General features: G+C 35.1%; 1 protein-coding gene across 2 annotated transcripts in view; it reads right to left on the bottom strand.

Moving 5' to 3' along the window:
* The window catches only part of LOC127716503 (uncharacterized), a 102381-nt gene extending 87528 nt beyond the window's left edge, over positions 1 to 14853 (bottom strand). For both annotated transcript variants that reach the window (XM_052222744.1, XM_052222745.1), the window contains exons 1-2: positions 14762 to 14853; positions 126 to 290 (exon numbers count right to left, since the gene is read on the bottom strand). In XM_052222744.1, coding sequence (XP_052078704.1) covers positions 126 to 290; positions 14762 to 14797 — 201 coding nt within the window. In that variant the 5' untranslated portion in view covers positions 14798 to 14853. The remainder of the gene's footprint in view (positions 1 to 125; positions 291 to 14761) is intronic.
* Between the last annotated feature and the right edge of the window lie 2394 nt (positions 14854 to 17247).

Raw genomic sequence — 17247 nt, 5'->3', positions numbered from 1 at the left:
TTTTATCGTCATTACTTTTTTTATTTAGTTATAAATTTAATTTGACCATGGAAGTTACATCGAGTAAATATAATACGTCTATGATTAGACATACTCAACAAGATTATTGAAATTATTGTAAATACCTTTTTTTCAGTCTCTTGAAATGTTGTCTGAACGTCGGAAGGTAGAGAATCCTTTGAAGGGATAGGAAATCTACTGAAAGGTTCCAAACTGAACTTTTTACTCCGTAATGACGTGCAACATAACTTTCTATCAGTACATGTACCTCTAATCCATGGTACACAAATCTGTAATTAAGATTATAATTGTTTTCCAGTTAAAGAATATTGTACTGCTAAATATGCGGAGATTTAAGAAGCAATATATCGAACTTGTTTTGAATGCAAAAATGTGTATCTGTATTCAAAACCAATTTTAAGGTTGGTCTCCGACCAAATAAAAACAGATAAAGACCAGGGTCGTTTAAAATCAGGTCACCCAACTAATCTGAGTTAAATTGTAACTCAATTGTTTCCGTGCTATAACAAGAAACGGAACGAATCGAAACGGTTTCGTTTCATATTTGAATAATTCTCTTGGTGTTATTCTCCGGTTTTTTTCGTTTGTTTTTATCCCATTTCTCAAATTAGTACTCACTGTGGACTTATTTCTTGTTTAAGATATTATCAGAAATTGTTAGAAAACATTAGTTTAATCAGAGACATATAATACAATTTAATTTAAGGCTTTAAATTATTTAATTAGGAAGACTGTGTTTCCAGGTAAGGATTTATAAAAAAAAGGTAACAAAGGTAAATAAGCAGCCAAGTTTGCGTCAAAATATGGTCCTCCCCCAACTGTCCTTTCAGTGATAGCACTGGTTTGGACAATTTTTTAGTATACTCTTGAATTGAAATTTACTCAGTATTTTCACTCGTTTTATTGAACATGTATATAAATTTCCTTTGTTGTTATTTATACTACTAGTAATACAATAGAAGTTGTGTTCCTTATTTTTTTTATATATGATATTGAGTTGAAATTACCCACCTAACTCCCACTACTTTTCTAAATTCTTTCGCTTGTTTTAGTTTAAAGTTCAATAGGCTGACTTTTGCCAAAATATTGCTTATAATCGTTTGTGTATTGATATATTAATTGTTTTAGTAATATTGAAAAAATAATTATTACGGCCAAATACAAGTTATACCTAGTGACTTGTCTTTATTTGACCAAGTTGACAATTATACGATCGTATTGCATAATGAGACAACTTTGTGTAAAAGAAATATAGTATTGCTGTCATGCAACATAAGTTCCTTCATAATATAAATTATAAACAGAAGAGATATTCTGTAATATTATTTCCAATGGAAAACAATATTACAGAATTTGCTCCTTACGGGATCAAATACTAAGTATACGTTGAGTTCTCTCTCTCTCTCTCTCTCTCTCTCTCTCTCTCTCTCTTAAATACTGAAAGTCCTAGTGATTAAACAAAACATTCACTGGATTGATGTCCAGCGAGTGGTTCCGGAAAGCGTCTGGTTAAAGGAACTATGTGTACTTTATCCTAACGGCATCAACAGGAAGTACTAGCATTTGATAGAGGTGCTCATCCTTTATCTTATATATATTTACACAACTAACTACATTTTGTCAATTTTGGGAATATAAATACACAGCCACGTCTATATAGTATTGAGTTTTGTTTTGTTTTATGAGGTGCAAGATTTCGGATTTAATCAATAGTTCAATAGTCAGGATTCTTACTTACTTACTTAATCCTCTTCGTGCTTTGATGCACATAAGGCCGACACAAGCTCTCTCCATAACACTCTATCTCGTGCTTTCTTCTCTACTTCTCGCCATGACATCCCAACCTCCTTCATCTCGCTTTCCACTGTTCTTCTCCATGTTTCTTTTGGTCTTCCCCTTTTCCTCTTGCCAGTTGGAGTCCATCTCAGTGACACTTTAGCAATGTTTGCTGGTTCCTTCCTTAAGACATGGCCTATCCATTTCCATCTTCTTGTTTTTATTTCATCTCTTATGTTTCTTTGTGCTATCAGTTTGAATAGTTCCCGATTGGTTATTTTGTTGGGCCAAAATATTTTACATATTCTTCTCAAGCAGGTATTGTGGAATGCAGCCAGTTTGTTGAAGTCAGTTTGTATAATTCTCCAACATTCTGAGCCATAAAGCAGTACAGGTTTGACATTGCTGTTGTAAATTTTAAGTTTTGTGTTTCTGGCAAGGGATGACGATTTCCAGATTGATCTGAGTTGACAGAAGGATGTTCTACCTTTACTCAATCTTGCTTTGATGTCTTTGGTGGTCCCATTATCACTGCTTGTTACACTGCCTAGGTATGTAAAGTCTTCTATTTCCTCGATGTTTAAGGATCCAATCTTTATTGGTATATTATTTGATTGTTCGTTGATTGACATGACTTTCGTTTTCTCGATGTTTATTTTGAGCCCAAGTTTGTTTGACATAGTATTCAGTCTTGAAGCTTTCTTTTGCATTTGTGTTCTGTTGCTGGATAGTAAGCAAATGTCATCTGCAAAATCTTGATCTTCAAGAAAGGAGTTGAGTGTCAATCTTATTCCAGTGTTTCCATTTCCTAAGGTTGATCTCATACACCAGCCAACAACTCTTAAAAAGAGAAGACGATAGATTATGCATCCTTGTCTGACGCCTGTATCCACTGAGAACCAATCAGAAAGCTGTCCATTGTGTAATACACTACATTCATACTTGTCGTAGAACATCTTTATCAGCTTGACTATTTTTAATTGTACTCCATATGCTCTTAGTATGTCCCAGATATATTCTCTTATTACACTGTCAAATGCTCTTTGGAAGTCAATGAAGTTTAGTACTATTTTGTTCTGCCACTCTATGTATTGCTCTTTGATGTTTCGGAGGGTACATAGATGGTCAATGTAGCCTCTGTTATTTCTAAAACCTGCCTGTTCTTCACGCAGCTTACTGTTGATGAAATCAGTAATTCTATTCTTGATGACTCTGAGGAATACTTTACTAGGGATTGAAAGTAGTGGTATTCCTCGCCAGTTGTTGCAAAGTTTCATGTCTCCCTTCTTTTGCAGTTTTATAATAATGCCTTTGTCCCATTCAGTTGGTATTACCGTATAGCGGGTTATTTTTGCGGGTGTAAAATTTCGCGATTTAGGGGCAACAAAGTATACGAAAACTTTTGGCGGTTTTTATTTTGGTGGATTCTTAAATCCCAATTAAATATTTTGGTGAATACTGAAATTGTTGCAGTTAAAAAGTTGTAAAACTTGACAAAGTGTCTATTGTTATGGTTAATTGATTATTTTTTTTAACGGAATGACCTCTTATTCATTGATTAAATTCTGATACAGTTATTGCCTTTTGGATTTCATTTTTGCATACAGCTTCTGTATCTATTTCAAGTGCATCTCCAAACGGTTGAATGTCAGGTATATCATCGTTTGTTTCAGCCCTATTCAGGATGTTTTTGAAGTGTTCTGCCCAACGATCTAACTTTTCCTTGTCTGTAGTTAGTAGCTTCCCCTCTTTGGATAGTACTGGTGCATCGTTATTCCTGAACTTTCCACAGAGCTGCCTAGTGATTTTGTATACTACACTGAGCTCTCCACGCTTTGACGCTTCTTCAGCTTCATTTGCAAGTTCTTCAACATAGTTTCTCCTATCATTCTTTGCGTCTTTTTTAACTTCTTTGTCTTTATCTCTATAGTCTGATTGCAATTTGGTTTTCAATCTGTTAGATTTAGCTGCATTAAGTTTTATTTTTATGGCTTTCCTTTCTTTGATGTTTTCCCAGATCTTGTCTGACAGCCACTATTTTCTTTTTCTGTTCTTTAAACCCAATACTTTCTCAGCTGTTTTAGTATAAATGTCCTTGATGTTATCCCAAATTTCAGTTATGTTTTCACCCATGTTTTCATTGTTGTTATCAATTTCACGAAGTACTTGGTATCTGTTTTTACTTCAGTATTAAATGTTTGTCTTATTTTGTTGTCCTTTAGTCTCTGCAGATCAAATGTTTTCCTGCTCGTTCATCTTCGGAGCTTTCTTGAGCTTCAATTTTATTTTGCCAATAATCAGGTAGTGGTCACTTCCAAAGTCTGCCCCTCTTTTTACAGATACATCATTTAGTGAATGCCGCCATCTGCCATTTATCATTAGATGGTCAATTTGATTTTTGTCTCTCCTGTTTGGCGATGTCCATGTAAGTTTATGTATATATTTGTGCTGGAACATCGTACCACCAATAACCAGATCATTTAGTCCGCAAAATTCAATCAGTAGATTTCCGTTTTCATTACAAGCTGCACATCCGTTGTTATCCATTATTCTCTCCACTCCGATGTTGTCACTACCTACTTTTGCATTCAAGTCTCCATTAACCAGTACAACATCATGGGCATGCACTCCTTCCATTACACTTCTTAGCTTTTCATAGAAGTCGGTTTTAGTTTCAATGTCTGCTTCGTTAGTTGGTGCATAGCATTGAATCAGAGTAAGTTTCACATATTTTGAATGGAATCTTGCTGTTATTATTCTCTCATCTATAGGTTTCCATTTTATAAGAGCTTTACTTGCTTGCTTATTCATTATGATGGCTACACCTTCTCTATGGATATTATCTTTTCTCCCAGAGTAAACTATCTTCTGTCCATTTGTAGTTATAACTGACCCATAACCTGACCACCTGCATTCACTTATGCCCAATATATCGATGTTATAGTTCAACATTTCATTTTCAATTCGCGCAGTTTTTCCTACTTCGTACATGGTGCGGACATTCCATCCTCCCACTCTAAGTAGGGATTTTTGGCCTCAGAAGTCCATTTCTCGTGTTATTAGCTTCATCTCTGCTTTCACTAATAACAGTCATTCCATCAACGGTTTGATGAATGTCTCTTTGAGTACCGGTGAAGTTATTTTGATTTACTAGTGCGGTTTCCGTAGCGTAAGTTTTTTTTACATGATAGGGGTGCTGGCCCTATGCATAACTCTCCTCCCTTTCTCATCCGTGCTTGAGAAGGCAATGGCGGAGGACCTGTGGCTTTTCTGTAGGACTAGGGGATTCCATCCCTTAGACGATTGCTGTTGCTGTTGCTAACGAGTTCCATCTACCCGGATTTTCTGTCTGGATTTACTTCCATAGCCTTTGATTCAAAAATCCAATCACAAGGCAGTGATACTATTTGGCCCATAGCTGGGACAAGGTTAATGAGTGCTAGGGCATGTACACACGCCGGTGGGCCTACACACTGCATTTTCTTGGGCCCTTGCTGCTCCGAGATCCTCTACAGATAATGCCTAGGTCAATATACCAAGTTACCGTGTGCTGTCGCGGGGAGGCACTGTAGAAGTCTTGGACAGTGTAGAGGCTTTGTACTGGCAGGAGAGATTTATGCACTCAACTCTCTTTTCACCCACAAGTGAGTTAGCCAGCGGTAATGTTAGAGTATTAAACCCCCACTGCACCAGACGCATACACAATCCCTGTGGCAGAACCACCAACACACAGTCAGGATTCTACTTCGTCAAAATTATCTCCCCATTACGCCACCTATTTTTTTAAATCGCGAAAATGGAAGCCATTGTAGTGATAACGCGCTGTCAATTTAGCTCTTGAAACCAAATAAATTTATCAACATAGCACCATTACCATTCTTACATGACAGTTGTATTTTAAAAGACAAATGTATCTACAAGCCAATCAGCATCATGTAATGTACTTTTATGCCTTTTGTCAACTTAAAACCATTGTCTGATCGGTTGTCAGGGAGAAATTGTGAAAGTTAAAAACACATTAAACAAATTCTTATAAAATATTTCATGGAAGGGCAGACTAAAAATTTTCAGAGGTTGAAGACGAATTACCCTAGATAATACACATAAATTTTTTTTTTGAAGTTATGCATTTTTAAGACCCACTTGTAAAGTCTGTCCTCAGGGGTTTTCAGTAAAAAAAATTAAGGGGGCGTCAGTGCACGGTGTCACCGTATCTGTATCTGTATCGTTACGTCGAAGGTACCAATTCTGGCTTTAACTCGACGGGAGAGAGAGCACCTATTGACGGTGATGGAGAGCTGTTTTGAAGTTCTCGACTGACTTGGCGCAACCTATATCTTCTTCCAGCTGGTTCCAATGGATCACTGTGTTAACGAAGAATGAGTTCTTAAATTGTTCGGTTTTGCTGTTATATTAATTGCCTTTGAGTTGTTCTTGACCGAGTTGTTTACTATATTAGTACTTTCAAAGTCTTCAAAGCGTTTGGGTTTAATAATCCTTTTGGTTTTGCTTTTACCAGAAATTCATCAGGTTTGATAGCTGGGACCAAACCCTCAACCACTTTGTACAGAAATACTAGTATTTGGCTTCTTCTTCTGGACTGCAGGTTTTTTAGTGCCCGGACGGTAAACATTTTGGTGACCGATCCTTCTTCTCTAGATTTGTAATCCCCTGTGATGAATCGCGCTGCTCTACGCTGGATCTTCTATTGGTTGATGTCCTTTGTTGTATATGGGTCCCATATTATTGCCCTATATTCTTAGGGACTTTCCGTTTAGAATTTTCCTCGGAGTTCGGTATTTCTGTTATTTTAGTTTTTTCCATTATAGATCTTACCACTGAGATGTAGGCTGTTTTCTTGCAGTCTTTTGGGCAGAATCGTAGGTTGCGGCTTTGAAAGCAGGGTGTTAAATTTGCTTTTTTGGCTACATTTGCGATGTGGGTGATCAATTTGAAGTCTTCTGATATTTGTATCCCCAGGTATGGATTGTGTTGGACTTGTTGGAGTATGTGTCCATCAAAGGTGTAGAATTTTTGGCTTTTGTTCCTAATGCTTAGGATGTAACATTTCTTTGCGTTAAAGCGCATAAGCCAGTCTTTGGCCAATTTTTCTAGGCTAACCAGATCTTGTTGTAGTAGTGTGTGGTCACGTTGTGTCTTAATGTTTCTGTATAGCAGACAATCATCAGCAAAAATTCTAACGGTTGATTTTACTGCATCTGGCAGGTCGTTGATATGACAGTGGAAGAGAAGGGGTCCAAGTACGGTTCCTTGTGGAACTCCTGAGTCGACTGTAGCTTCTTCAGAGTCCTCTCCATCAATGACAACCTTCATCTTTCTCTGTGTGAGAAACATTTCGAGCCATTTATTCGGTAGTCCTTTCACACCATATTCATCTAGTTTGTGTAATAATTTGTTGTGTGGCACGGTGTCAAATGCTTTCGAGAAGTCCAGGATAGCAACATCAACTTGGTTACCAGCATCATGTGATTTCATGAAGTCGTGCAGTGTGACTAATAGCTGTGTCTCACATGAGTACCCGGACCTAAATCCATGGTTAAGTGATGTTAGTACCCTGTGCTTGTCTAGGTGGTTTAGCATGTGCTTACATATGATGTGTTCTAGTATTTTACACGGCACAGATGTTAGTGATACCGGTCTGTAATTTTCTGGTGCGTGTTTGTCTCCTTTTTTGAATACGCTCGAGATGTTAGCGTTAAACCAGTCTCTGGGCAGTGATCCAGTATTTATTGACTCTTGGTATATTATTGCAAGTCCTGGTGCTAGTTGTTTAGAGCACTCCTTGAGGATTCTGTTTGGTATGCCGTCTTGTCCTGGTGCTTTTGAAGGATTTAGTTGTCTAAGCAGTTTTTCGACACCTTCATGTTTTATTTCTAGGGATGGGATTGAGTTTTTATGTATTTTGATGTTTTATGCAGTGCTTTGTCGTTGTCACTGGGTGAATACTGATTTAAATTGTTGTATCAGTAGTTCTGCCTTCCCTTTACTGTCATTCAGTAAATGGCCATTACTTTTCAACGGTGATACTCCTATGTTGTCTTGTTTTCTAGATTTGATGTATTTCCAAAAAAGTTTTCGGGTTGTTGTTTTCTAGTCCTTCTATTATGGTGTTGTTGATGTATTCCCATTCAGCCTTTCGGACTTGTCGTTTGCATTCTTTTTGGAAATGTTTGTAGTTTGTCCAGTTCTTTGTTCTCTTTGCTTTTTGTTATAGCCTGGTTTTCTTTTTGAAAGTTTTCCTAATTTTGTGGTTTATCCAAGGTAGACTTGTTTTAGAGCGGATGAGTTTTGATTGTATGTTCTTATCCAAATTTGAGTAGAGTTCGTTTTTGAATGTGTCCCATAATTCGTATACCGTAGCATCATTTTGATACATATCAGTGATTTTGGCTGATAGTATAATCAATTCTTTATGGAGATCTTCCCGTTTTGCTTTTGAGTATATGTAGCATTTACATGGCCGTTTACTCTGGTAGTGTGGTTTTGTATCACAGTCTGTTATGGTCATGTCGTGGTCAGATATTCCTGGAGCGTTTGTTGATGTTTTAATAAGTGATGGGTAGTTAACACTATGTTCAGGAGGTTTTCACCTCTAGTCGGTGTTTCATGTATCTCAGTAATTAAGTGTGATACTAGGACTTCCATTAATGCTTTTTGTATTGCCTTGTCCTGTGCGTTATGGCTTATTGACATGGTGTTCCAATCAATATCTGGACAGTTGAAGTCTCCAGTCAGTATGAAATTTGTGTTTTATTGGAGATCTGATCTAGTGATTTATCAAGTTCTTTAATATCATCTATATTTCTGTTTGGCATGTAGAATCGTCAATTCTTTTTGGTCTTTCAGTTGTATTTTACCCACTCTATCTCGCATTTTGTTACTAGTTCAGGTTTTTCTACTGCTATGATGGCATTGTGTACAAGGACAAAAACTTCTCCGCATAGTGTACCCCGGTCGTTTCTGTAAGCTGCGTAGTTTTCTGGTAATACTTCACTAGATTTTATTGCATCTTGTGTAGAGTTTTTTCCTGGTTTTTCTCCTTTAAACCAAGATTCTGTGCCACGGATGATGTCTGGTTTGATATAATTTACTGCATTTGCAAATTCAGAAGTCTTGTCTTTGATGCTTCTACAATTTAATGTTAGTATTCTCAGGTTCCGTTTTGTTGGTATGTTGAATACATTACTGCTTGTGGTTCTGTTTTTGTTTCTAATTGCTTTTTTGTGAAGAGATGTTTATGGAGTTGTTTCCCTTTGGGCTGCTGGCTTTTAATGGACTAAAAGCGTTCGATGTGATGGATTCAAATGGACTGTTGTAGGTTAGAGGAGTTAAGTTCATAGCTGTGGAAAGTGAAGGTTGAGACATTGATGCTCTCACATTTGCAGCATAGCCATTGTACGTTCGATCTCTGAAGTAGATCATAGTCTGTGGAACATAGTTCTATGCATGATCTGTGAAGCCAGATGTTGCTGTCGTCGCAGCATACTCCTTCGCAGTTCCATGTAACCAGATGTTCGCATAATCCACGTGGGTATGTTCTTGGTCATGAATAAAATAATTAATATGATCAATTTTTAATTGAAAAACGAGTGAACGAAAATAAAATATAATACATTTCAACATTTGTAGTAGCAAGATGATTTTTTTGTTTTGTTATTCAAACATACGTACTATGTTGTTATGACTCATTTGAAAGGTATTTCCCTTGACCCATATACTTTATTTCTTGGTTCTGTGAATTTTCAGGGTTATTATATCAACACGTAATCTTAATATATAAAAAATAATGGAATATGAAGAGATGATATATCAAAATATTTTTGCTTTCTATGTTTTCAAGACAAAACAGTCAACCCAAACACGCCTCAACACAAAAAGGTGTACTCGACTTTCTCTTTTCGATGAGATTATTGCCCATTTTATTTTTGTTTTCCAAAAATACTGTTGCCGGGGGCAGAGATGAAAATTAATGATGTAAAAATATCAATCTTTTATCTATCTTTAGAATTTTTTCGGTGGAATTTATGCGTATGCACAAAAAAGATACATATGTATTTGCACCAACCATAATCGACTGTTTTGTGAAAATTTGTCTTTACTTTAAATTTTTACAAATATCTCGAACCTCCATACTATTATTTAACTATACATACTTCTCCATACAATAATTTAACTATTGCATACATTCTATATATGCCTGTCCCAAGTCAGGAGCCTGTAATTTAGTGGTTGTCGTTTGTTGCTGTATATCATATTTGTTTTTCGTTATTATTTTGAACATACATCAGGCCGTTAGTTTTCTCGTTTGAATTGTTTTACATTTGTCATTTTGGGGTCTTTTATACCTAACTATGCCGTATGGGTTTTACTCATTTTTGAAGGCCGTACGGTGACCTATAGTTGTTTTTGTCTGTGTCATTTGGTTTCTTGTGGGGAGTTGTCTCATTGGCAATCATACCACATCTTCTTATTTTTATATGTATATAAGATGCAAACAATCCTAAAGTATGCACCTACATTAAACTTTTACAGCCCATAGAAACCAGAGGCGGATTTAGGGGCCCCCGGGGGCCCGGTCCCCCTTATGGAGCTACATATATGATAAATGCATATACTTTTTACAAGCATCAGTCCAAACGTTGGCTAACTAGACCTTTTCAAATTTCCTGGATCCGCACCTGGAAACAGATGTAAACAATTCAAATAAACCTACTTGACTATTTATGCCTTCTCTAATAAACAGTTCCATTTCTTTTCCAGTGGCGTAGCTAAGCCATTTTTAAGTGTACGCCCGAACCTCGGCGAGAGGTTTGAGGGTCCCCAGCGGGTACAGGGCAAGGGACCTCCCAGCAGGGGTCCGACGGAAGCTAACGATTAATTGAGAGAGAGATACTTTTTCTGTCATTAAAACTCATCAATAGCAACATACTTTAAAAGTCTAATTTCTTGATTTTTTCATGTATAATTTATTCAGTGTGTTGATTTGGAATCTAATGGCCAATAGTTGTTAGTATGAAATATGTTTAAAAGGAGATATGGGTTAAAACAATCAATCGACCAAAGATTCAAACCTTTCGAAATATAAAAAAAGCAAGTCTACATTTTCAACGGTTTCGTTCTTTTGATTATTATGACTTAATCTAGTTTTCTCCCCTTTTATGCGCAAATTTCGTTAATGGACAAGTACATGCAATAATAAATTTTCATAGATTTTCAGGTGTGATATAAACATACTCATAGGGTTCCGTGGAATCTTTGTGTTTCGCCTGGGATTGCTGCTGTCGGTTAAACTATAAAAAGTGAATCCATTTATCAGTCAAATACAGGATTTAAAAGAAATAAAACTTTTCTTTAAATGTTTTTCTTGATCTTAGACGATAAGCTTCTGTCCAAGTTTCATAACAATCTATGAAAGTTTACAAATGTAGAAGGTGAAAAATATTTAATTTAAGACCGTCTGTTAATTGCCCCAAAAAAATGGTAAATTACTGAACTAGAGGCTCTAAAGAGCCTGTGTCGCTCACCTTGGTCTATGTTCATATTAAACAAAGGACACAGATGGATTCATGACAAAATTGTGCTTTGGTGATGTTGATGTGTTTGTAGATCTTACTTTACTGAACATTCTTGCTCCTTACTATTATCTCTATCTATAATGAACTTGGCCCAGTAGTTACAGTGGAAAATATTTGGTAAAAATTTACAAAAATTTACAAAATTTATGAAAATTGTAAAAAATTGACTATAAAGAGCAATAACTCCTTAAGGGGTCAATTGACAATTTTGGTCATGTTGACTTATTTGTAGATCTTACTTTGCTGTACATTATTGCTGTTTACAGTTTATCTCTATCTATAATAATATTCAAGATAGTAACCAAAAGCTGCAAAATTTTCTTAAAATTACCAATTCAGGGGCAGCAACCCAACAACGTGTTGCCTGATTGGTCTGAAAATTTCAGGGCAGATAGATCTTGACCTAATGAACAATTTTATCCCGTCAGATTTGCTCTAAATGCTTTGGTTTCAGAGATATGAGCCAAAAACAGCATTTTACCCTATGTACTATTTTTTAGCCATGTCGGCCATCTTGGTTCGCGGGCGGGGTCACCGGACACATTTTTTAATAGCCGGACTCCGAGTCTGACAGTTATTGTAAATTTTTAATAGAAGTGGGACATTTAAAGACGTATCGTATCCGTATCTGATACGTTGACGTATCTGAACGTATCTATGGGTAATTGATCAAAATTGATTATTTACGTGTTTAAATAGTACATGTTTATGTGGATTTTGTTTTGTTATGTTAGATGTCTTTCGGTCATTCATACACTCTCTTTTTAACACGATAGTTTTCAATTTATGTTTACTCGTTTATATCTAAACACTCGATATTTAAACCATCGATCATTACTTTTCAGGCATGAATTTAAATGATACTAATGCGATATAGTTAATGATTGAGTCAAAAACTGTGATGATAATTTCGAGAACAAGGATAAGAGAGGGAACAAATAGGGAAAGGGTGATGAAAATTTTTGTTCTCTTTCATTTTTACTATTTGAAAAAAAAGTATTGCCTGCTAAATGTATTAAAATTGGTAGCAGTCACCAATCCGACTCTGCTGATGTTGAATGATTCATTTATTAGCAAATTTAAAGTACGCGTATAGATATTGTCAACGTAAACTTTAATTGTTAAATATAATTCAACTTCACGCCTGGGTAGTTCTAATGATTTAAATATCGAGTCCTAAAACTTGTACGACTTTGCCCCCAGCAGAGCTATAGAAAAACAGTACATTAACGGGTGTTACACGGCCACTTTTTAGATGATACACGGACACTTTTTAGTTGTTACACGGACACTTTTTATGAATAGAATCACTCGTGCATGATCGGTGAGTTCATGGGAACTTTAAATTTCAATTAGATTTGAACTTTTTGTTTCACCGACATATTTCCTGTCTTTTTAATTAAAATATTTACGCTAGCATCAATAACTATATTTTTTTTCAAACAATTCCAGTAACTATTCATATTAGTACACTAAGGGATTGACCATTTAACTTCAAAAGGTGGGTTATGGTTTTTTCCTAAAAAAACATTTTGATCCCCAATTTTATGAGCAAAAATATATAATATATTATATAGTTGAAAAACTAAATAATTTTCTTACTCAGAAAAGAACACACCCCCTTTTGAAGCTAAATGGTCGGTCCGTAAATGTTTTGTTTTTTTTCGATATATGGACATGAATAGTATTCTGGACAATGCTAAAAGAAATGCTGGTACCAACGTTTATATTTCAATAAAAAAGACAGGAAATATATGTAAAAAAAATTAAATCTAATCAAAATATAAAATCCCTATCAACTCACCAATGCACGATTGATCCTATAAATAAAAAGTGTCCGTGTAATACATGTTCAAATAGGCAGAAAATCTTGAAGAAAATCATTCAACTTATGTCATCAATTTTGGACGGTAAGCTCTGATTGGATCATATAATGACACGTGTTTAATCCTGATCAACACTATCAGAGACATTTAAAAACCTATAAGCATGAACATTTTTTTTAATCAGGAAATTCATTCTTTTGATACACTTATATTGTTATTGAATTCATATATATTGAATTCACATATTTGGCGGCAAACGTACGATTTTTACGATTTTTTTTAGGGGGAATGGGGGGGGAGGGGGGGCTGGAATGGCACATCCTGCATTCTTTCAACAAAAAAAGGATGTTGCCTGTTTATTTTAAATTTATTTTAACACCCCCCCCCCTTTTTCCCCAAATAAAAATCAAATGGTAGCTTGCTTAACTCTGAAATCTTTTTTTATACATTACTTACTTGCGAAGTTGCATTTCAAAAAGTCTCAAATGTGTATAACAATTACCTTTAACTTGAAATGGTTCTTTTTATAAAGTTATTAGATTCTTGAATTTTTTGAGAAAAAACTTACGGCTGAAGGGAAGTGAAAAAAAAATTGAGTTTAAACTGTAACTTACATTAACTGGTATATGGCCATTTAAGTTTCTAATATCTTAAGCTTTGCTATCTCTTCTAAATGCAAAATGTACTCCTTCCTTCTTGAAACGTCGTACAAGTCAGATACAAAACAAAGGTAACTAAAAACAGGCCGGAAACAACCTGCCGTATAGTTTGTCTGCACTTGTAGTCAGGTCAAGGTCCTCGGCTATCGCCTCGGACCTTGACCTGACTACTCGTGCAGAAAAACTATCCGGCAACGGTTGTTACCGGCCTGTTTCTTTGTTACCTTTGTATTGTATCTAATACATATACAATAAAATTGAGAATGGAAATGGGGAATGTGTCAAAGAGACAACAACCCGACCACAGAACAGACAACAGCAGAAGGCCACCAACAGGTCTTCAATGCAGCGAGAAATTCCCGTATATAGATTGACACGCAAAACACGTGAATGTTAAATGTGTGTAGATGTTAGCTTCTGCTGTCGTCCATGCTTTCATAATTGTATTATTAGTTTCTGTAAATATATATCGTAGAAACATCACCTTTAGGGCAACAAATGTAACAATAGATAAAAGAAGTCATGATTTTGACATACACGAAGCAAGTATATAAACACATTTTAAATACTCTATTAAACAATTATTAAAAAACAATTCAGGTATTGAAATTAATAGAGACCAAAAATAGTCATCAACCTTTCGCTTTTTTTTTCCAACTCTTTTCCCTATTCTCGATTGCTACATGTATTTTAACAATAACCAAAAGATACGTTCATATACGTCAACGTATCAAATACAGATACGATACGTCTTTAAGTGTCCCACTTCTGTTAGGACATATCGACCATACAGTGAGTAAGGCCAGTTATAAAAAGGCTATCGGCTATCTAATAACAAAGATCTGTCTCTACGTAGACATTCATTTAAAAAGTGTGTACATACCTGAAGAATAACTTTACAAGGTCGATAACGGAGCATGTCGCTTGCCAGTAAAATATACACCTATAAATAGAATACACAACAGCACTTATCAATGAGAGAGAGGCTCAACTTTGTGGTCTATTTAATTTTATGTTAACTTGATCTTTTGTGTGATAATGTTTTATTTCAAGCTACTGGACTCAGGAAGGGTTTTTACAGTCAGTATATTGTGTCATTGACATATTTTCTAGGAAAATAGAACTAAGGGAATGACCAATTAACTAGGGAAAAAAGACGGGGATTGGAGGGGGCAAGGGGGTATTTTTGATATTTTATAAGAATAATAATAATAAATAATTTATTCAACGAAGGTAACTCATTTAACATGTTGTTAATCAATCTTCCATGCGGCCTTCAAAAACGATTAATAAATAGAAAAAAACAAACAAATAAAATACATAATACAGTTAACTATGAAAGTAGCTTAATTATTAAATAAGCACATATTCATTCAATAGAAGAACAGGTATCTTCATTCTGTAAAGTTAAAAAATAGTTTGAACATTTGATTTTAAATGTATCTAAATTATTTGTTTCCTTAATATTATTTGGCAAATTATTCCAGGTAATAAGACCAATATTTTAAGAGAATCAGAATTAGGCCTTGGTACACGAAGAAGTCCTGATATTGTCGACCTGAGCGAATAATAAAAAAGATCAGTACATGCAGCAAATTTATTAGATAGATGATTGTCATAAACTACAACTAGATCTAGACTCAGCAGCACGATGGGAGTCAGATTGGCTCATGGCATTTCACCCTGATAAATGTACCAACCTTACCATATCACAAAAGAAAAATAACTACCGGCATAATTACATTTTCCACAACCACATTCTCGAATCAGTAACATCTGCAAAATACCTCGGCATAACCTTACAATCCAATCTAAAGTCGAACAAGCATATAGACAGTATAGTATCAAATGGGAACAGATCACTTGGTTTTTTAAAAAGAAATTTAAAAGTTACAAACACAGAAATAAAATAAAGGGCATACCATGCACTAGTAAGACCCAAACTGGAATATAGTTGTAGTGTCTGGGACCCCCATATGAAAGAACAACAGATAAAATTAGAAAAGGTGCAGAGACGAGCTGCTCGTTATGTACACAACAACTACGATTACACGAGCAGTGTCACAAACATGCTAAATCAGTTGAAATGGCCACCACTAGCTGAGAGACGCCTAAAACCAGACTTCTTTTATTTTATAAAGTAATACACTGTCTTGTAGCCATTCCATCGCATATTCTTGAACAAACAGACAACAGAACAAGACAAAACCATACTCAGACATACAGACACATCCAAACTTCCAAGGACACATACAAATGGTCGTACTTCCCGCGAACAATTATTCAATGGAAGTTACTACCACAAACTGTTATTGAAACCACCACTGTTGACAGCTTGTGAGATCAGCTAACACCAGCTGTTCTCTCTAGCTTCAAATAAACAAATCCAAACCAAAACATGTACATAAAACGCATATTTTTTAATCACAATCTGTAACAACTTAAATTGTTATTAAATATTTTTATTAATTTATATAAATTATTTTCAATCACGCATGCGCAACAACATGTATTCTTCAGTATTGAAGCCTTGTTGACCTAAAAGAAGAAGATAATCAGGTGTTAGACCATTCATACATTTAAACATTAACATGATTAAGATAGCTTGAAAGTATTGTATCTTCGTAAATATAGTCATCCATTCAAGCCCTTTAAACATTAAAATTGATTGAAAATCGAAAGAAACAGATAAAATTAATCTTGCAGCACGTTTTTGGAGATTATGAATCCTTTCTAGATTACAGTTTCTGGTAAGACCCCATACTGTACAACAGTAATCAATTTATTTTAATTTATACAATACACAGTAATACAAGTGAGTATTTTAAAACCTAAACCAATATGCCAAGGATCAGTCGGTCAGCTGATAAATAAACGAATAAGCCAAGATTCCTTTATGGTTTCCGTGGTGTTGTGGTTATCACTGTTTAAGAAATTGAATAGAAATGATTAAGTTTTATTTGATTAGGGACAATATTTTTTTTCAATTAAAATATATAAAATAAAAGGGGGGGGGGGGGAGAGGGATAATATTGAAAGAAGATATATATAAAAGTATAATTTGTAATATTTGATGGACATTATTAATACTGTGATTATATTGTATATAAATGTGTGTATATGTGTGTATATAATGATTGTCGAATGTATATATGATGTATGATGAATAAAGATAAAAAAAAAAAAATCAAATCCGCTTAACACGCGGAAGGTCCTGAGTTCAATCCTCAGCGGAAACATATTGTTTCGACCTGAACAAGGACGGATTTTTTTTATATAGGCACTGATGCGTCCACTTGTACAAATGTGAGAATCTTTTATCGGTAAATTTGCCTTTTCATATTCAATAGTTTTCTTAACTTAAAAAAA

The sequence above is a fragment of the Mytilus californianus genome, unplaced genomic scaffold, assembly GCF_021869535.1.
Source record: "Mytilus californianus isolate M0D057914Y unplaced genomic scaffold, xbMytCali1.0.p SCAF_9, whole genome shotgun sequence".
Lineage (NCBI taxonomy): Eukaryota > Metazoa > Mollusca > Bivalvia > Mytilida > Mytilidae > Mytilus > Mytilus californianus.
Note: the sequence above shows the minus strand (reverse complement) of the source record. Positions and strands in the feature narration are given on the sequence as shown.